Raw genomic sequence first — 23037 nt, 5'->3', positions numbered from 1 at the left:
GGACTACATGGAGAGGTTCAACAAAGTGTGCTTGAAAATTCAAGACATGTTCACAGAGGCAGTGATTATGGGCCTGGTGAATGGACTTCGGGAAGGCCCCTTCTCCCAGTCCATCTCAAAAAGGCACTCGACTTTCTTAAGTGATGTACAGGAAAGAGCTGAGAAATACATCAATATGAAAGAAAATGCCAGGCTGCGAGAGCCAACTTGGCAACCTGGGCACTCTCACTCATCAAAAGAGAAATAGAGGGAGCCAAAGGAAAAAGAGGAAGTCGGCCCTGAAAGGCCTAGGAGATATCACCCCTATACTCCTCTACGAGTTCCCTAGTTAATGTTTATAGAAAAATTTGTTATACTGAAACGCTACCTCCTCCTAGACCCATCAAAAACAAAAAAAGGGGAAGTCGTGGCGAGTACTGTGAGTACCATAAGCTATATGGTCACTCAACAAATGAATGTTACGACCTGAAGAATGTGATAGAAAAGCTGGCCAGAGAAGGTTGGCTTAACAGATATCTCATGGAAAGGTCAGACCATCATAGCAAGAGAAAGCGAGATGAGAAAGATCGAAGAGATCCACCACAAACCCCGGAGAGGCATATTCACATGATCTCGGGAGGATTTGCTGGAGGAGGTCTCTGATGTGGGAAAAATCGTCGGTAAAGATTTTCATAAAAATTATCGCGTTGCAAGTATAGTTCTAAACTGAAAATTAAACCTCAATCAATGTTTAAATTGTTTCTCACTTAAGAAACCTAATAAAATTAACCGAAGTATTTACACCTCGGGTCGTCTCTCAAGGAATTGCAGGGAAGTGTATTTATTATTGGTTATGGAAAAGTATTTTTGGGATTTTAGTGATAAGAGACAAGTAATGTAAATAATAAGAAAATAAAATAACAACTAAGAAAAGTCCTAGCAAGGATTGAAAATTAGAAGTCCTATCCTTATTATCATCGTCAATTGTGGTGGTAATTGCTTTTTACTTTCACTTAGTTAACCTCTAATAATGAAGGAAAGTCAAGTGAACAAAATCAACTTAAGTTCACAAGTTTTAATCAAAGACTAGATTTAGTGAAGTCTAAGCCAACTAGCAATTTTCAATTACCAATCAACAAAAGAGTTTTGATAACTCAAGAGTCTCTAATTGATCAATCCAAGTTAAGAAGATAAAAATCTAATTTAAAATCCTCCCAAACATGTTATCAAACACTTGGAAGGCACAAAATAAAAACATAGAAAATTAATAAAGAATATGAAATCTAAACAACCAATTGCAAGCATCAATGACTGGCAAATAAAAATAGAGGAATTAGCAAAATAAGAATAGAGGAACACAAATCACATTAATGAAAATTAAGAGTAACACATGAACTCATAAACTAAATTAGCAAAATAGAAGAATCAATAAGAGAAGTAGATAACTAAAGTACTTGAACAAATAAAAGTAGGGAAAACTAAATTAAAGGAACATTGAACCTGAATTTGAGAAAAAATAAACCTAAAAACCTAAAACATAGAGAGAGGAGAGAGCTTCTCTCTCTAGAATTTTACATTTAAAACCTAATGTGTGTGAAAAATGAAAGTGGATGATTGATTTCCCCCATTCTGCCCATTCTGCAGTCTCTAATCTTCAATTTCGGGCTTGAAACTGGTTCCAAATCAGTCCAGAAATCGCCCCCAGCAATTTCGCTTTACTGAGGCACGTGACGCTCGTCATGCGTACGCATCATCCATGCGTACGCGTCGACTAACTGCAAGGCAACTATGGCAAATTACATATCATTTTGAAGCCCCAGATGTTAGCTTTCCAACACAACTAGAACCACCTTATTCGGACCTCTTTAGCTCAAGTTATGATCGATTTAGTACGAAGAGGTCAGGATTGATAGCTTAACAATTTCTTCAATTTCTTCAATTTCTTGTGTTCCTTCCACTTTTGCATGCTTCATTTCCATCCTCTGAGTCATTCTTACCCGATAAATCCACTCAATTTAGTACAAAATAAACCGTAAAATAGCGGTTTATCAATCTCCCCACACTCAAACATTAGCATATCCTCATGCTAAGCTCAAGAGAAGCTATGAATAAAAGAAGTGAAGAGGAATGGTAGAATGTGTGAAATGCAACCTATCTACATGAATGTAACTAAATGTGAAATGTTTCTACCTACTTAGTTAAAAGTAAATCAAATTCTCCAAGAACGGGTATGAACTGGATTCCACCAATTCAAATCATAAAATGAAGTACAAATGGACTTGCAAGAAGAAAGCTTGTGAAAGTCAAGAACAAAGAATCTAGCATCGAACCCTCACTGGAGGTGTATACACTCTAATCACTCAAGTGTTTGGGGTTAAACCACTCAAATCTTCTCTAATCGTGCTTTCTAAAACTTTATGATGAGTTTGGAAAATTCCAAATTAATTTGATGATGATAAAACATTATTAGAATAATTAATTACAAAATTATTAAGATGAATTTTAGTTCACATTTTGTTGATTAATAATTTTGTGATGTGCAGATTTTGTGGCTGGGCTGAAAACTAAAGAGAACCCAATATAATGATGATAATCAACCTTGTGCAGAAAATATTTTAAAAAGATTGACTGAATTATTATTGTGTTATTTGGGCTAGAAAATTGAGAAACAGGCCCAATTGTTTCTTTGGTAAAAGGCTAAAAGCCAAAAGGTTTGGTCCGAATTGAAAATAAAGAAGGAGGGAACTTTGCAAGATTAGTTCAGTTACCTTATTCTCTCCTTGGTTGGAATTCAAATTTTTAGGAATTAGCTTTATTTGCCTTGGTAACATGAAAGAGAAATTGCAAAGTGATTTGATGGCGTTTAATGAACTATACACGTTACTAGGCAAAAAGCATGGGAAGTTGGTTTTAATTGATTTTAATTGATTATAATTGAAATCATTCATTACTTCTAAAGCTTTTCTTTTCTCTTCTCTCTCTTCGGATTCGATCATATCACAGAGAAGAAGAAGAAGCAAGTTATTAGAGATGAGGCACTGTAGCAGTGAAGCTGGAAGCAAGAAAAGGGCTAGGGTGATGATGTTCTTAGCAAAAAGAAGATCTACAGTATGGTGTGGCTGAGATCTTTGCCACATATGGTAAGATGTGGTGAAGAAGTCTCAAGCTCTCCATACCCAAAAATGGTGGAAGATCTATTTCGGCTAGAGAAGAAGATCCCTTGCGGCATGGCTCGTCTCTACTTTTGATCAACCACCACAAAAGGTAGCTACTGTGGCTATGTGGAAGAAGAGACAGAAGATAAGAGCAGATAGAATTGTCAAGCATCAAGGACTCATCAAGGGTCAGAAATCCTTCTTGGGGAGCAAGCCAAGATGGAAGACCCGGATTGATGAAGCTTGGTAAGAAGGGATGACACAGAGGTAATTGCATGTTGGTTTTAGCATTCGGTTTCCTCTCTCCGTCACGCCCCGCCAAAACCCGCAAATTTGGCGGTGCGGTTTTGACGGTTTTTTTTAATTTGGTGGGTTCCAAAATCTAACTCGACTCGCCTTTTTTAGCGGGTTCGGCGGTTCGACCCGTTTTGCCACCCCTAATTTATGGTATTGTCATCAACAACTAAAAGAATTAGCATAATTTATTCACTCTTTATAATTTCAAAATGAAGATACAATAACCACCGCAATTTCTAACGCCTTATTCTAAAAAGTTTTTTTTTTTGTTTCTTTTTCGCCATATATTCTAAACAATAGCAAAGAAGTTCATCAACTACTTCTTACGAAAATCTTTTTTTTTAATTGTAATTTTTGTCCAACTTTTAAAGTTTTCATTTATATATAATACCTGGTATAACCCAAAAAGGACCACTATCACAAGCCTAAATATATCACAACGGTCAAGAATACTCAAAATCAACAAATAAGTAGTGAACACTTTCAACATCCTTATCATACAACACACACAAATTGTCATCAATTACACTAGACTTACTCAAACGTCTTTAGTATTAACTCTATTGACTAATACAAATCAAGTAAAAACTTCAGTCGAAATGAAACCATCCCCTTTCAAATAGCTTTAGCAAAATTATAGCGGGATATATCTTTCAATAATCTTTCTTTTTACAAAACCTGCACAAAAGAAGTTAGTAATAAACAATTTATTTTTATCAAACTTTCACATAAGTGTCTTTTCTTTCTTTTGTTAATTTGGCAAGTTGTAGAACACCATGTATAGTTGACTCATTAGATCTAATTTCTATTGATAAATATCTCGTCTTTCCAAATTCATTCTAACCCATCCCAAAGCTCATATTTATGGTGGATTCTTTTTGGTTTGCTACCAAAAAAAGTCTTGGAAAAAAGACTTTAGAATATCACAATGTAATCAATTATCTTTTCAAAATCTAATTATCCTCCCTTCTCATAATAATTCTGTATATAGGCCATTAATCATCTTTTCTTTCACTTGTTGCTCCTTGATGATCTGCAGTTAATATATATCTTTTCATGGACTATCTTTAATAAAGAGCATCTGAGTGTAAAGCATTCAATTCAAATCCAGGTTATTACATGAGCAAACAATCGTTTTTTAAAACGGACAATCTTTTTTAAAAAATCTACACCACCATTTAAACAAGAGGGTCGTATTCCAAACAACTGCATCGCCCGGCCCAATTCTCCTAACTTCTTAGGTGCCCGTACCATTTCTTACTTAACTTGAGCAATTTTGAGTTTATCATCCTCTTTCCTCTAGAAAAATCTTCTATGTAAAATAATTTACTTCTTTATAACCGTCTTTAACATCTTGTTTAATTTGACATTGTTTATATCAATATCTTTAGACAGAATAATTATCATTTTTCTCCTTACTTCTATGCACAGAAGATTGTTTATATTTATATGTTTAGATATTGTTGTCTAAAAAATGTTATTTAAAATTATAATTAAAGACAACAATTACAAATATTGGTATATATTCTTAGTTATTTCTTAAAAAATTAACTCATTTTAAGATTTGAATTGCTTACATACACAAAATAAAAAATTTTGAGTATCTAATATTTGTTTAAATAAATGAGTAACTCGCTCAACTCAAATTAACTGTTGATATCTATATTAAAAAAATATTATATATTTTCTCAAACATAATCTAAAATATCATTGTCAAAAGTTAAAATGGCTATGAAAGTCCAATATAATTTTTTTTCCTTGACCTTAATAGTTTGATAATATATGACTCTTGTATTGAGGAGTAAAACTGTAAAAAGATATTATGAATTTAGAATAAATATTTATTCTGACTCTATTTATTTTCACGGAAGACTATATAGCCTCAAATTAAAAATGAACGACTAAATAACTTTTTAATTATTTATCCTTTTGTAACCCAAAAATGACGTTATCCTTTGTAACGAGTAAAGAGTAAAGACTATCCAATCCCTTAAAATGACTTCGTGGCCGAGAGATCCCTTCTTCGCAAGTAAAAAGTTATTTGAGGCTAATAAAATCCTACACAAAACCAACAGAAATGTAATAGGCTTTTTATTTAATTTTTTGTCTTCATTTTATTTTTTCTTGGATAAAGTTTCTTTTATTTAAAATGCAACAGCGTACATGTAATAGTTTGATCTAATTAGCCTTATCACCTTTGGGCTTTTGAAAACAGAATCCATGTAAAAATATCACAATAAAATAATCTAATGACACCAGTCCAAAGAAAAAGAAAATAATCCAACGCTAGTATACTGGGATTTGTTGGCCTCGAAAAGAGCTGCGCCGAATTCAAATATTGGGTTAAACTCGTAAAGTAGAATATAGAGCTCATAATAGGTATAGTGTAACTGAGAGAGTGAGTGTGTGTGTTACATAAGAATTAAAAAAAAATCTCTCTTACTTGTCAAATCCACCCAACCTTTTATTAGTTTTATGATAAATTCAAATATGATTTTTAGATTGAAAAGGGTAAAATTTATCAGCTTAACTTACACATATTCTTTGTAAATTAATTGTACTTAATTGATTGAAATATATTTTTTAGGCCTTTAATTTTGTTAAATTAATTTCACTTTTATTTCATTCGATGTTTTGATATATTTATTGAAGTTATTCGAGGTTTAGAAGGTAAGGATGACTTGGGAAGATGAATAAAAAACATACAAAAGCGGAGATTTCGCGAAAAAAAACAAAGACGAAAAATTCTGTGTTGTGTGCACGCAACAGTTTAATCGCGTGCCTTATTTAAAATGACACGGGACTCACGATGCGATTTGGGTGTCATTTTGGCTAATTTCATATCACTTTGGCACCAGTATCAATCAAGATTTGAGGAAGGACTAAACAAAGTTAATCATACACTCATTTTTATAATATTTTTAGGTTTTTAGTTGGATTATAGAGAGAGAAGCTTCAAATTCTCTTGTTCTAAATTTTAGTTTTGTTTAATTATAGTTTTGCTTATAATTTCTTGTTTTGTTACTCTACCTTTCTTAGAATTTTTTGTTACTTCCTCTATTATGCTATTTTAGTTTATGAAGTTTTATTCTTATGCCTTCCAAGTATTTAATAAAATGTCTCACTTAGTTATAGAGTAGATTTTACATTCTTGGCTTGGGTTGGAAACTTGGGTGATCTTGAGTTACTAATGTTCAAGTTAATTGATAATTTAGAAATGTTAATTAATCTTGTTTTTACTAACGCTAATCTTTTACTAATTTCAATTAGTAAGTTGGTTAGAACTTGTGGATTATGGTTAATTAAGTCTAATTGACTTTTCTCAATTTATAGAGGTTGACAAATTGAGTTTGCTCTTTATAATTATTATATTGTGGTTAGTGACAAGGATAGTGACCCTTAACCCCAAGGTTCTGAAAACCGAACCGGTCATCGAACCGCTCTAACTACTGGTTTATCGATTTATTGGTTCAACCAGTTCAACCGCAATTCAACCGATAAAATTGTTTTACAATAAAATAATAAATAAAATATAAATAAACGCATTAAAATATAATTATAGTTTAAAATATCATCCAGATTAAAAGTACTAGATAAATCACAATGTTATAATATCATTCCAATAGAAACTCAAAAGTCAATTAACCAAAAAAAAAGCCAAACATAAAATACCAATAATCATCAAAATTCACCAAAACTTAGTGCAGATTTGCTTCGTTAAGATTATCACATTACAATAACGATGCAATAACAATCCAATAGCAATTTTTATTAATCTCAATACAATAATTTATAATCACTAACCTCTTTGTGATAGTTGTAATTTGTAAAGTCTCTCCTTAATCTCCAAAATATGCCTAATATTACAGAACACTGCACTAGAGAGAAAACAATAAGAATTGTTCTACCTCATCTATCAGTTTTTGCCGCTCAGGAGTCCCAAACCTTGGAGCTGCATAATGGGATTTAATTGCCAATGTGCGCCTCTCTTCTTTCTTGTAGTCTAATGAGCCTAATGTACCATTTGGGTTGGTTGGCATGAATGCAATCAGTGCAACTCAAGCAGTCCTTCCTGCCAAAAGAAATTCACATCAGCAACATACAAACTTCCTATTAAAGAAAATTGTGAAGCATTAATGGTTATAGTTATAGTCATTAAGGTAATAAAACTTGCAAATGATAAAACAATCAAGTAATAAAAATGATGTGTACAATCTCCTTCTAAACATCACAAAAAAATCCCCTTCTAAACTGATAAATATTCCTTCAGTGCAATCACTTAGTTTGTTCAGTATTTTCCAAACAAGTTAGTGCTGAATAATTAAAAATAGAGACGGACTAATGGCAACAGAGCAAATACAAAACAATATATTCAACATTTTGGGATAATCTAAAGTAGTCGCATCAATTGCATTGTGGATTACATCAAAGATGCTACATTCTGCATCCTCAAAAGATTTCTTCCACTCTTGATGGCTATCAGAATTCACGGGGAGTAAACAAAATTAAATCTTTTCCAAGAAATAAATAAAAAATAATTCACCTTTGGGAGATTCAGTTTCTGGAGTACTACAGATTGACAGACATAGATCAAAATTTACCACTAATATAATAACACAACAATCTAATAATCACAAGGTCAAGAACAACACCACAACAATTTATCAAATTAACAAATTAATAAGATCAATAACATATCAAAACCAGTTAATAATAAAATCAAGAACATCACAAAATGAGTTAATAATCAAAACAAGTTAATAATCAAAACAGCAAACCAACAAAAACAAAAGCTCTAAGTCTGGAACAACAACCTAACAATTAAAACAACGACAAACTAAAACAATAACTAAAAAGTAAAAATAGAGGAAGGAGAGGGAGCTAGAACTTTATAACTTGATGGAGATGGTTGAACAGAGGGCTGAGTTGCGGCGGAAAGGAGGCTGAGCAGTGGCAAAACGACGTCTGCATAGAGGTTGTACCACGCAACGAAACCGAAGCTGAACAGAGGCCGGAAGGCGATGGTTGGAGCGCGGCGGAAGCACGGCAAAATGGCGGAAAAAGCACGGCGAAACAGAGGGGAAGCTCGACAAAATAGACACGGAAGCGCGGCTGCACAGAGGCGTTGCGACGACGCTGGAGAAGCACGGATGGCGGCGGTGACACAGCGGTTGTTGGACGGAGCAAGGGAGGGAGTGAGAGAGGAGCTTGAAGAAAGAGATGCTGCTGCCTGGTACTCTGGTAGTGAGTGACTGCGTGAGTGAGTGAATGAGAGGATTAGGGTTCCTGCGTTATCAAGAATGAAACGGCGCCGTTCATGTTTAAAAGGAGAAAATCGGCCGGGTCCCGGTTCGGTTCGACTGGGCGGTTCCCGGCCGGTTTGGCGATTTATTTACGATTTTTAAAATAGGCGGTTATAACTTCTATTCGAACCACTTTCTTTACCGGTTCACGGTTCGACCGGCCGGTTCGAACCGGTTTTCAGAACCTTGCTTAACCCTCAACCCTTGCTAAGATCTTTTAGCATTTGAATTTACTTCTCCTCTAGTTAATTGTCTTTATTAATTTCAATTTAATCTCTTTGCCATTTAATCATTAATTATTCTTTTAATTTTTTTCTATTTAAATTTTTGTCAATTGCAAACAAACTCACAATTCCCTCATAGCCAGTGATCATGCACAATATTGTGATTCCAATAAAAAATGACTCAGGTCTAAACTCTCAGTTATTGAGTTGAATTGTAACATTTTTAAACTAAACTATGAAATTGTTAATTATCGGTTTAGAACTACAACAAACTTGAGTTTTACAACTTGAAGATTTCTAAACTGATATTTAATACCCATTACGCTACAATTGTAAAAGAAATTATAATATCACCAAGGTTGACAAAATAAGGATATACTTATTTTAATTTCCTACATTGTCTTATTCTCATGTTCTACAACTAGTCATTATTAATAACCATTTTCTTTTCTCTCCATATGAATTTTCCTTTTTATTTGTGAAAATACCACCACCATAGTTCTCAATCAGCCCTATGACTGAAGTAGAGTCATCAGTAGGAGCCCGAAATAAACAAAATCCCTCTGAGCAAGAGAGGGACCTTTTGCAAGAAAGTGTCAAGAAGGTACGTAAAAGAGATGAAGCCTTTATTGGAACAAAAGCACTTGTACCAAGATTTGAAGACTGGATGTAGCATGAAGAAAGTGGAGCAAATAACAGGACCTATGCAAACATAGTGATAGGAAAAGACCAAGAGTTTGAAGATGATCCTTTGAGTTCTGATGAAGATGGTATAAACAATGATGAAAAAACTATACCTAAAATAGAAGAATCAAATAAGGGAATGGAAGAACCTAAAAGAGAGAATAACAAGTCAGAGATAATAGTTGAAGATATGGGAAAAGGCTCTTCAACATTGTTATCAATGAGGAAGCTAAAAAGGAACTATGGAAGCTTTGGTGGAGATCCCTCACAATCAAGCTATTGGGGAGGAAAATAGGCTACACAACCATGAAGAGAAGAATATAAAACATGTGAAAAAGTGTTAAGAAAGTGGCTGTGACGAAAAGTGACTTGACAAATTCTTGGATTAGTGAACGGTTTTTCTAGACCGACTTGGTGCTTGCTAACTTTGAGAGCATGTCGGCTCTTGCATTCCTTTCTTTGAGGATGTGCAAATAGACACCTCGGCAGTCAGCTCCTTAACCTTGGATAAGTACTATTGTAGTAAGGGATCCCGTATTTGGTAGTCCTCGTTTATTTAGGAACTAACTACCTGGTAGTCACTACAAACATCAAGTATTTTTGTACCGACTACCTTAGCCAGTGTCAATCCGGTCAAGAGAGCTTCGTATTCTGCCTAATTGTTGGAGGTTGGGAATTCATATTGAATTGACTGTTCGATAGTAATCCTGTTTTCGTTTTCTAATATTATTGCTACTCCGCTAAAACTGTTGTTCGACAAGCCGTCAACATGGAGTTTCCATAGTTCGGTAGCTTCACTTCATCATGGCCTAAACCTTGATTGCGTTGCTGGGCTCAAACCATAGTTTATACTGGGAAAGCTCAACCGACCAAGAAAGCATTCACCTTGCCAAGTATGGCTTCTAAAGTACTTGCTTAACGGCCTAGTCTATTTGGACTACGATAGCCGATAAGGTAGCTCTAGAAGTATTGTTAGAGCCGTCGGGACGCCGTGAGTAGTGCATAGTCGAGTTACTATGCATTTTTTGCGTTCTGGAGAACTTTACTTATGAATTATATTGTCCCTTGTGTTTTTTGTTCGTCTTCTTGGATTAACGCTTCTTATGTTATAAAGAGGTAAAGGTACAATGTTTCTCCCGCTTTGGGCTTTGAGAGTACGAGAGATTCTGCTAACACCTTTTTGAAGTATTGGAAGGCTTTTTGCATTCGGTTTCCCACTTAAAACTTATACCTTTTTTATAAGTTTAAAGAAGGGGATAGCCTTCTGAGCCAAGGCTCCGAGAGGAAGCGTGAGAGAACGGCTAGTCGTCCAGTTAGCCTTTAGACGTCCTTGAGACTTGCAGGACTTCTCTTCTCGAGGATGGCCTGACACTTTTTCAGGTTTGCCTCCACTTCTCGTTGTGTGATCATGAAATCCAGAAATTTTTCTACCTCTATTAAGGCGCATCCGGTGTTTCCTCAAGGTACCCAATATAAGTTTCAGATCATCAATAAGCTCTTTGCTCGTTTCCGTTTTGGCTAGCATGTCGTCAATGTAAACCTCCAGTTTTGTTCCTAAGAGGTCTTTGAAGATATTTATGATGAGTCTTTGGTAGGTGGCACCTATATTTTTTTCCCAAAGGGCATGACTGTATAGCAATATGTACCTTCGAGGGTTACGAACACCATTTTTTTCCACCCGATTTGTGCATGGGTATCTGGTTGTACCCTGAGTATGCATCCATGAAACTGAGGTACTGGTTTCCCGAGGCGATGTCTACCAACCCATTGATGTTTGGCATGGGAGAGGCGTCTTTTGGACAAGCTTTGTTCAAGTCAGCGTAGTTGGTGCACATTTGCCACTTGCTGTTTGCTTTCTTTACCAACATGACGTTTGCTAGCCAGGTCATGGAAATTCCTGTTCTCGAGTCTAGTAGGAAGTGGAAGAGTCCAGTTGAGGGGAGCCGTGGAGAGAACTTTGAGGAGGAGGTGTCTGTTCCTTCCGTGATTACTTGACCTTCTAAGGTCTGCACTCGTTGGTGTAGCTCTTGAATTATTCAATTCCCTTGTTTTCCCAGGCCGTTGATTGCTCTAGCCTTGCCATATCGGTGGTCATCGGCTCATGGCTGTTGCTTGTTGTGGGGTTGGCTGTGCATGGACGATGCTGATTATTCTCCCGTGGGCTGGAGGGTAGTTATCGTTTTGCGATTCATGTGCTGGGGTGGGATGTAACACCCTATTACCCTAAACCTTACCTCATGCTGTAAAGCAAAGGATAACAAAGCACCATGACAATTTTAAAGCTCATACGGTAATATATATAGAATAAAATATTAGAAACCCGATGAAGACACAATAACTAAAGCGCAAAGGATAAGATTGTGTGTGTGTGTGTGTGTGTGTGTGTGTGTGTGTGTGTGTGTGTGTGTGTCTATATAATAATAATAATGATAACCAAAAGAGTACTAGCCGCAACCCATGGCGTCAACAGAGTTTTTGAAATAAAACAGCAACATCCTAGCTCTCAAAGTAATCCTCTAAGGCGACAAGATACAATATACAAAAGTGAGAGAATCCATATAAAAAAAACCAAAATTTTAAAAATAAAAGCGAATCCTCCGCTCTGTCACCATCCCGCAAACTCACCAAGGTGAGTTGCGACCTACATCTGATAAACAACATATGGTATGAGAACCGGAGGTTCTCAGTATGGTAACAATGCCCAATATATAAGATATAAGGTTCCAGAACACCAAATGAAATATTATAACTTCACATCAAGCATAAGATTCGAACTTAAAGTAAACTTAAACCATAAAAGGGTTATCTATCTTAAGGGATTTCTAACTAACACAAACACCGCTGTCCCACAGTCTTCGCCAGCCTAACCTCCATGCGATCTCATCGCCACCGCCTACCGAGCCTCCTCGATCCCAGTAGAAAGCACAAGTAATTGCAAACAAGTAAAACACAGGTAATATGCATATATAGCAAGTAATTCAAGAAGCAAGTAAGCATATTACACATCTAGGCAAAAGATGCAATTAGGCAAAGCAAACAAACAAATAGAAGATGCATATGATGAATGCGTGATATCACTTGTCGGTTCAACTGCCAACCCGACATATCCCTTGAGATGTCACCTTTTGGTCATGAATAAAAATGGTACCGCATAGATATAGTGTTCGGCTCACTGTCCATGGATATAGTGCCTAACACACTCTTGTGACTCGAAAGGATGCGAGCGGGATACTCAACCTCAGATCTCACATCTCGACGTAAGCGGGATTAACCACCGTCCTTGCTAGGAGAATAACGACTAATCAATCTCAATATATCAATAGTATAGAATCACTCACAGTGATCACTATTCATAGCACAAGTTTAGTAATACTTATCTCATCAATCTCATCAGCCTCAATCATTCACTTGTCTCAATACACCATCATCTCAATACTCCACCAGTTCACTCAAGTTATTCCACCCACAGTTCATTCCAAACCTAAGTTAATGTCTCTAAACTCGTAACAGAAATATCTAATCTTAAGTCATCTAACTCATTCTCATTAGTCTCCAAGTCTAATTACCAGTTAGGAGTCTTAAACAACAATTAAAGAAGTTTAGAAAGTTAGAGAACCAGTTAAAATTGCAAGAAAACAAGTTTTCAGCTAATTAAATCTTCGCTTCAAGAGCCAATAATAACCGTCCTTGGTATAATAAGTTTTTGAAGGAGTTGAATGCTAGAACCATCTAGGATTGATGCCAAAATGAGGAGTAATACCAAAAATAAAACTCTTAACAACAGAGGTTAAAGGAGTCGCTAAACCCTCTAATTACCAAGTAGAATTAACACAAATATCTTCAAGATGGAGGTATAAGTTAGAAATATGAATATATGGTAGACCAATCTTACCAATAGGACTTCAAGAGTCATGCCAAACTAATTGGTTAAGGGAGCCAAGACACCAAGAAAATTCTTCTTTCAGATGGTTAAAAGTCGCAACAATATTGCGCAAATAGTTAGAGACATTTTTCAGGATTTTAAAATCCAAACCGTAGCAATGCCCTAGATACTTGCCCACCAAAAGTTAAATCCAAAGCTTATCTTTGCAGTTACGAATTTGCCAAATTAATTTACCAATTAAAGCGAGATTCACACAATGAGCATCTTTAAAGCTAAAACCCAGCTATTTTTAGGAACAATTAAAGTTTTTCATTTCACAAGAGAAAGACCTCTTCCATTACTTTGCCCCTTCCATAAGAATTGATGAGTAATGGAGTTGATTTTCTCACAAGTATAAGCAAGAAATAAAGAAACTTACTTTTAATAGATGAGAATAAACAAAATAACTGACTTTATCAAATAAATCTTTCCTTCTTTATTTAATAATCTGTCTTTTCAACTCGCCAACCGTTTTTGAATTTTTTAATAACATTTTAAGCCCTACATCTAGAGATACGAGAGTGGCTTAAATTCACACCAAAATACTTTTTCAGATTCTGAGTGAAATGAATACTAGACATACAAGTAAATATTTGCTTACGAATAGAAAAAACATTTTTAAACCAAAGTGCTTTAGATTTTTGGAGGTTTACCTTCATCTTAGAGGCTCTACAAAAAGTGCTGAGAACATTCATCACCAACTCAACTTGAGACTTTTTAATCTTATAGAAGAAAAACAAATCCTCTGCAACATGTGATATTCTTGGTCCATCTCTAGACATAGAAATAAGGCGCCTGATTCAATACTCCTGAAAGGTTTGGAGTATTAAAACTCTTCTTAAAGAGTTAAATCAAAAGTTAACGTATTTGGAATTTTAGTACTCCTTAATTAAGAAGAAAGAGAAGAATTATCATTTAATTATTAAAGAAAAAGGAAAGAATTAGCATTAAATTTTATTTGGGTTAAATTTTTTGTTTTAATTTAAATTTATTTTATTTTTAAATTGATATTAAATTATTATAAAATTATGATAAAAATAAAAATTTAAAAGAATTAAAAAGATATAATACTCTTATTATTCTAAAATTTTTTTATTTAAACAAACATATTCATAGTATTTTAAAATTAATACGAATAAATTTATTTAAAATTTTTAAATTTTAAATAAACTTATTCATCTTATTTTAAATAAATGTTCTCGTATTATTTTTTTAAAACGGTTAAACATGGTTTTTAAATATCTCAACAAAAGAGATAGATATATGTAATCTTTCAAATTAATAATATTAGAGTGTATATATAAGTACATAATATCTGAAAAGATTAATAAATCTTACCTAGAAAATATAGTTGGAGATATTTTTTGCTTAAGATAATAAAAATAACATGAATACGTTTATTTTTATTAAATTAAATTATTAATTTAAATTATATCTATCTAAATTTTAAATAAAAAATTTTAAAAATTTAAAATTCAAATATGTGAATAAAATTAGATTAATAAAAAAAATAAAAATATACGAATACGATTCAAATTATACAGAAATAAGAATAAGTTTGTCGGTGAACAAATTCATTATTTTCAATAAACAAAAGAAAATAGTATATTAAATAAACTTTATGAAATAAATTATAATTTTAAATAAATAATTAAAATAAATAAAATATAAAATTATTAATTAAGTAGATTTTATTAACTAATTAAATAACTTATATACTAATAGAGCATATTAAATTTCTTATAATAATTATAATTATCATTTATTAAAAATATATTTTATAAGTTATAATTAATATGTTTGTAGTTTTTCAAAAAAAAGTATTAATTATTTATTGATTTCATTAGTATGCATTAAATGTTAACCTAAATCAACGTAAAATAAATTAAATTTTAAATTTTAATAGTGTTTTTTTTTGTTAAAATTATATGGAGTTTTAAAACTCCAAACATAAAGGGAGTATTGTAATCGCTTAGAAACAAGAGTCCAATTCCCTTTAAACACTTTCACTTTGTAAACAATCAAGCAAGCTAATCTCTTTTGCATAAAACGAAAAGGTCTACACTTGGGTCGCCTTGCATATTTAAAATAATCAAGCCTTGCTCCGTTCTCTCTCGATCACTACTCCGCTGGGTCCGTTCAACTCCTGCGCCGCCTCCATTCTCCATTTGAAGCTGGTAATGCCCACTTAAACATTTCTGGGTAGCCACATGTATCACTCTGCAGATTCAAAGCCTCCAGCTATGGATTCACCAGTGACCCTTTTGATTAAGCACCTTCCCGAAGCTATACCTCATGACACCCTTTCTCGCCTCTTATCTCATTATGGTGCTTCCTCTCTTCGTCCTTGCTCTACTGGAAGGTAATTTAACTGCCACTACTTTTATATATTTATTTAAAACTTCTCCATTTTAGAATTCACTAATATCACTCTTTGGCAATAAGTTTGTAATGCAAGGATTTGTGCCATCATTAGGTTCCATTGATTTGCCTTGGCGAGTTTTGACCCTTTGTTTTGCCACCAGTCTATTCTTTGTAAGACATGGAAGAACATAGTGATAGGTTATGGGGATATGGTGTTGCATGTTAGGTGTTTGATGAAATGCTTTACATTTATTTGATTGTTGTTTCATGGTTTTCGAGCATACATGTTGTAAATTAGGATGGTTTTGGTTTTGGGTTATTTCCATGTCCATTGGAGATCTTAATTGAATGAGAAAACATAAATGTTATTTTATCCTTCATGAAATGGTAGGGTGAACAAGAAGGAAAGGAACGAATTAGTGGAGTTGGTGCTTTTCTAAGTTCCATGGTGTTTTTTCGTCTTGTCAGGCATTAGCCATTTAGTGGGCCATTTGTTGTGTATATATTTTTAAGGAAAGAATTAGTGAATTACTTTGGATGATGAATTTGGTTATTCATGGCCTATGAAATAAGGTGATGAGTAGAAATGCTTTTTGGCATAATGAACAAAAACAAAGTAACTAAATTTAAAGGTTTTAAACTAGAAAATAAATAAACTGTAGGCAGTAGGCTACAACGTGAACTTAATATAATTTTTCATTTTTATTAAAGAAAGAACTTTTGGGAGACTGACAAATCTCACGATTTTCGAATTTAGATTGTGGCTGTGAGAGATCTTCCTAGAACAATTTGTTTTTTATGCTACTATGTTGTATATTAGCCTCAGCTTTTTAGCAGCTTTTATTAATTCCATTGCACAGCGGCTTATAGTTCACTGATACTTAATTACTTGAACCATGCCATTTTGTTGATGGTGGTGTTTCATGTCTTTGTGAAACTTTTTTACAGTAACATCATTAGATCTATAGCTAATCCACCTTGTGGAAAAAGGCTTTGTTGTTGTTTGTGGTGCCTCACAAAAAAATCTCACTGTTATTTAATCAATTGATAATATTTGTTCCAATTTATTTTGGTTCATGAATGTTAATCATAATTGTTTTGTATAATTCAGGTTGAGGAATTGTGCTTTCGTAGATTTCAAAAATGAAATCTTGGCATCTCAAGCACAACGTCAACTACATGGGTATTTTAATTTCTTTGAACCATTTGTTACCTTTCTTTTGGTTCAATTTTTTAAATGAATCAATTGCATATTAGAAGAGATGGCCTTAGTGTATATTAATTTTGTTTTGCATTTTCTTAATTCTATATTTCTTATTTGTATTATTCAAAACAATATAAAAATAGAGGTTGATGTAAATCATAAACTAGCTATGAAAATAAGCTTAGTGTGCCAAAGATGAGAGTGCTTTGATAGATACTCGAATGGACAGAATAAGGAACGAAAACACGAGAGAAAGTCAGGGTGTCACCTATTATTGAAAAGATGGTGGAATATTGTCTTAGGTGGTATAAACATGTGGAGAGAAAACTAGCAGAACCTTCGGTTAGGAGGATAGATCAATGGTTCTGGGCAGAGAGACACCTAACAATACTCTAAATGAGGTGATCAGGAGAAATTTAAGCCCAAATGAGCTTATTTCAAACACTATAAATGATAGGGCGCAAAGGCATTGTGGACCCATGTAGCCGACCCCACCTACCTAGTGGGACAAGGCTTTGTTGTTGTTTCTTAATTCTATATTTCTACTTCATATTCATTATCCTGATATCCTTTTTCAATTGATTCCTGATTTTCAACTTTATGAGTAAAATACTTGCCCTGAATTGGTTAATATAAATATAACGTTGTAAAGTTTATTAGAAACTGTATTCTTTGTATGATTGTGACTTCACTTTCATGGGGTTGGTTAGGTTGAGGCTTCTTGGTAAAGTATTGTCAGCAGAGAAAGCTAATAATCCAATGGAAAGTGGCAAAAAAGGCAGTGTAGCTCAGCTGGGAAAGGACTCTAAAGCGTCTGTGGTTAAAGATACAACTGTAACCAAAGCTATTGATGGAGATACAAAATCAGGATGTTTCCCTGTTGCTGAGCCAATTGCTGAAAGACTTGGTGTTGACTATCCATTTCCACCTCACCTTGAGTACACTTCTGACATTGCAGTCTTTTGTATTTGTTGCTTTTTATTGCTTTAGGATTCCCCTTGGCACTTAAATATGGCAGATAGGTCAAGAAGATTAAATAAAAAACAGATTAATGAAAAGACACTAAAAAAATCATAGTAGATTAAAAGTCTGATTCTACTTATATGTTGTTGAGGCTGTGAGAGTATAGAATCATGAAATTTTTCAATGAGAATTTCTTCAATCAAGTCTATATTTTGTATGTTTATTTAATCGCTCTCCCTCTTGCTTTTCATCTTTTTCAAGTCTCCCTTAACATCATGTTGTGTTTGGTGTTTACTTATTGCATGCAATTCAAGAATAACATATTAGGCGAAGCAGAATGCCACTGCAACCTGCTACTTCTTACAATTTGTATATTTGTTCTTCTATTTCACATTATGAAAAAAGATATAGATTATTATCTGGTGATACATTGTAGCCATTTATTGCCCTAATGTTCAATTTACTATGGAAACTTCAAATGATAACCATTGATAACTAACTTTGACAACTGTTATTTTAATCTATATTTTACTATTTTAGTGCTTTGCTGCTGAATACATGAATAACTATGAATAATAGTTATGTGTACTTATAGTATGTTGTCATGTATCCTACTTTTTAGTTGTAGAAAGTATGATGCATGGTTTTCGAACCATCTTTGCAGTGTGGTGTATAAAAATTTGGTTTGGTTTTGGTATACTCTAATCAAATTGGTTTAACAGGTATGCTTATCCTCCGCCGGATGGAAATATATTGACCAACATTGTTAATGCTCTGATTGCTGTTCCCCGATTTTACACTCAGGTTGTTCCAGTATTAACTGAGGATGCAAAAATTCATTTGGTTTCTTTCTCCAGCACCCATGGAATTCTTTTTTTCATTTTATTTTATTTTTCTGCTGAGTAGCAAATAGTGATCACAATTTTTCTACCTATCTAATATAGGTTCTACACTTAATGAACAAAATGAACATTCCAGCTCCATTTCGTATGGCATTGCCAACACCGCCATTACCTCCAGCCGTGCCAACACCACCACCTCCCCCTCCTCCGGTACCTTTGAAGCCTCAGTCTGCAGATCTGTCAAGTGGTGAATCAGAGATGGAATCTTCAGAAGAGGTATCATCACCATTGCTTCCTTAGCATCTAATCCACTGCGATGTATATATGCAATGGAAAATGCTTAAATGCTTCAAATTCGTGTAAAGCATTTATTTCATGCACATCTTTTTTAATACCAACAAGAGTGTGAGTGTGTGTGTGTGTGTGTGTTTTTTCATTCATTATTCTTAAGTTACCATAGGAAAGTAAAAAAAAGAATTTTAGGAGGTAGAGCCAACAACAGAAAAGCCTAAGAAGCGTGCCAGGCGTGAGACAATTATTGGCCCTGCCATTGATAAAGATGTAGCTCATGAGGATGTTGGAGTAAAACCAGCCACCTTAGTCCCAAAAGAAATACCATTAATCAAGAAGAAGAACCCTGTTTTGCAGGTATTTGTTTACTTTCCATCTGATTGGTTCTTGTAGCATATTATTGTAGCTTACAGTTGTTGCATTTCTTGATGATTTTGCAGATCAATATTGCTCCCAAAGAAATTAAGGATGAGCGTAAAAATGATGACAGAAGCCAAGATTTACAGGAGCCAGAAAAAGATAGTCCAGATCCACATAAATTCTTGACTCCAGAAGAATTAGAGAGTGGAAAATTGCCTCCTGAAGAAATATTATCTCTTCCAATGTTTAAGGTTTGTACTTTGAATGTAGCTAAATATCTACACATTTTATTGCCAAGTCTCGTCCTTCTAGGTGTCAAAGTGCTGCATTCCAAATATAGTATCTGCCTGCTGGGTTGAAAACAATTCTCATCAATGCCATAAATATAATGATTTAACATATGTTCAGTGAATGTAGTGGTACCTACACTGTTCTGGCAAGTTTGATCAAATAAACAAAATATATTTCACTTAAAATTCTATTGTTTTTATATTACATTAATTTTCTCAAGGAATTTCATACGTATCATGTTGCTGTATCTTGTATCTATTGTCATTATATTTGCCTCCATTGAGTAATGTCTAGCAGTTTTTTTGTGATAAATTGTTTCTAGTAGAAGGCTATTTGTAGACAGACTTGCATATCTTATCAGATTATCATATTAACTGATTATGTTTTCCAGTTTTCCATTAGCATTTGCAAACTGTCTTGCCTCTATTATGGGAATTGGTAACTACTTTGAGAGATCAAGTGTTGAAATAAATAATTGTGAGTAGCTTAAAATATCCCCGTCTTGATCTTATTAAAGCTACCTTTATAAGTTTTCCTGTATACAATCTCAAATTTGTTTCAAGTGACAAAATTCTTTGTTCGCCCACTTGTTTCATCAGTTTGTGGTTAATCTAAAGGAACTTGACAACTGCTAATTGTTCAATGCATCTAATCTGTTATATGGTCTGACATTTCTTTATTGCTTTTCTCTCAACAAAAATTTCTTTTGAGATGTGCATGATTTTCTAGTGGTCACGTACTTGGATGTTATGAAAACATTGTAGTGCAAAATTGCATGTGTAATGGATTTGTGTTTTTGAATTGATGGATGGTGCAGAACTATACCACTGGAAATCCAGCTCCTGTGTTGTATATTAAGAATTTGGCAAAAGATGTGGTTGGTGAAGATTTTTTTTTAATATTCGGTAAGCTGCTACATTTTTAGCTGTTTCAGGTTTGGTTATATCGGTACATGATTTGTGCTTAGACTAGTACATACACTTCTAAAAAAAATAATAATTACCCTAATGAGCATCTTAGTAGCCTAAAATGAATAATAACTTTACCAAATATGTGACATAATGAGTTCATCATAACATAATTATCGTCGGATGTCAATTGAGTTCTGCATATGTCTTTTGCTATGGCAGGGTGCTTGTTTGGAAGTATTGAGACTGCCAAGTCTTGCCTTCATGTAAAACTGATGCAGGTAAGACCTTGATTGGCTTTTAAAACCGCATATGAATTTCAATTTGTTGTTGATGCCATACGAGGAGACTTCCAAAACAAATATTCGCTGGTAGCATAAGCATGACTAAAAGTAATGACTAGTTCTGAGTTTCAGGAAGGAAGGATGAGAGGTCAAGCATTTTTAACATTCCCATCAATTGAGCTGGCTCATCAGGGACTGGTATATTTCTCACAGCAGACTCGCTTTCCTGTGTTTTAATTTCTGATATGTGCAAGATGATTTCGTTTTCTGATTTTCCATTACGATATTTTTTATTCATTTGTCATATAGTTCTTCCAGAATTTGCTAAACCATGAGATGGGGCTATCTTATTAAATGGTTTATATCACATACCTTTGGTTTCAGAATCTAGTGAATGGATATGTATTTAAAGGCAAGCCAATGATAATCCAGTTTGGTCGGAATCCTGGTGCCACTAAAGGAACTTGATTCTGTGGGCACAGGAGGGATGCACCACTAGTTTTGTGATCTCAGATCTGAGAATCGCATGAAGTCGTTTACTCATCTCCCCTTGTCTAAATGTAAAAGAATAGATGGCTAATGCTGCACCTTTATGTCGACCGGGAGATGACTCCGCTTTGAACTACATAGCTCCAGGGAGATGACTCCGCTTTGAACTACATAGCTCCAGACGACATTTTGGAATGTTTGTGATATAGCATTGATCTTGATGCTGCCATTTACATTTCCCATGGAAGGGCGATTCTGGGTTGTAAAAAGTTTACTTGTATGATGAATGATGTTAAGTTCCGCAAGATAGGTTTGTAATTTGGATTAAGGTTACTATATTTAAGCACTGATGGTATTGCTTGTTGCTATAGAATCCATTCTACAAAGGATAAGCCAAGTAGAATTGTTGTTTCTATAAGCCATCGTTAATTCGTTACTGGTACAGGAGACAACTGAGGAAACACTCGATAGATTCTAGATTCTGCACTTTGTGTGAGGATCATGTGGTTGGTTAAATTTAGCATACAAAACATGATGCTTAAATTGTAGATTTAGGGATATAGAGCTGCCTCTTTAAATCTTTGCTTCTTATAGATGGATAAATGGACCCATAACATTGTGGGAAAAGCAGTGACCAGAATATATTGAACCAAAATTGGGGAATAGTTTAGTCTTTGATGAATTCAGTTCTTCATTTCCCCCTGATATCTTGTCTCCCTCTAAATAGCATTGATTTCTTGATGTTTTTTATTGTTGAAATGTTTATAATGTCACATATCACAAGACCACCTTCGTAAATTTAAGAAATGCAAATGATTATTGCTTTCTTGTGATTTAGTATATAAGTATAAATTATGTCATGAATTTTTTGATAAATTTACAAATAACTTGCATTTATTTATTCTCACTACATAGCTATTACAAATGTAATTTATATTATCGGTGAAAGTCTGTTTCTAAAGTAACTAAAAATAATTAAAATATATGAATTGCGAACCATTTTTGTTTGTGTATAATTTTGTTTAAATGAATGATTGATATTTTATTAGGGTACTAAAAATGTTCTCGAAATATTCTGGCTTTCATTTTTATATCAATTAAAATATCCTTCAATAATTTGAAAACGTGGATGAAGTACTCATCTGTCAAGAGAAACATTTTCTATTAACGTGAATGCTTGATGAGGCAAATAGAGAAGGCATATGTGACCATCGGAAAGGATGACATGGCCCACACACTCTATTCTAATTTAAAACACTATTTTTTCAAATTTTAATTAAAACAAACCCCAATTTCAAAATGATTCATGATGGTGATCCCCAAATCTTTTAGATCGCCAACACCACTCTCATCCTGAACTTTCAAAACCTTCTTTTTAAATTATTAAAAGGTATTTTTACCAATACAAAAAATGGAAGTTATTTTTGTCGATGACAATATTTTAGGAGATTTTAGGAGCATTATTTTGAGAACGTTT

General features: G+C 34.0%; 1 protein-coding gene across 2 annotated transcripts; it reads left to right on the top strand.

The window, feature by feature from the left end:
• Positions 1-15617: 15617 nt before the first annotated feature.
• LOC130961416 (U11/U12 small nuclear ribonucleoprotein 65 kDa protein) lies at positions 15618-22343 on the top strand. Of its 2 annotated transcripts, none has more exons than XR_009079537.1 (11): positions 15618-15926; positions 17040-17111; positions 17843-18070; positions 18818-18899; positions 19040-19213; positions 19421-19585; positions 19669-19839; positions 20697-20784; positions 21010-21068; positions 21191-21269; positions 21456-22343. XR_009079537.1 is itself a non-coding variant. In XM_057887299.1 (11 exons), exons 1-11 carry the CDS (start codon positions 15775-15777, stop codon positions 21537-21539), a joined length of 1341 nt encoding a protein of 446 aa, XP_057743282.1. In that variant the 5' UTR covers positions 15618-15774; the 3' UTR covers positions 21540-22343. The 2 variants fall into 2 exon arrangements, 1 of the variants encoding a protein (XP_057743282.1); XM_057887299.1 differs by having other exon boundaries at positions 21204-21269.
• Positions 22344-23037: the final 694 nt, after the last annotated feature.

This window comes from Arachis stenosperma, chromosome 1 (genome assembly GCF_014773155.1).
Source record: "Arachis stenosperma cultivar V10309 chromosome 1, arast.V10309.gnm1.PFL2, whole genome shotgun sequence".
Classification (NCBI taxonomy): Eukaryota; Viridiplantae; Streptophyta; class Magnoliopsida; order Fabales; family Fabaceae; genus Arachis; species Arachis stenosperma.
Note: the sequence above shows the minus strand (reverse complement) of the source record. Positions and strands in the feature narration are given on the sequence as shown.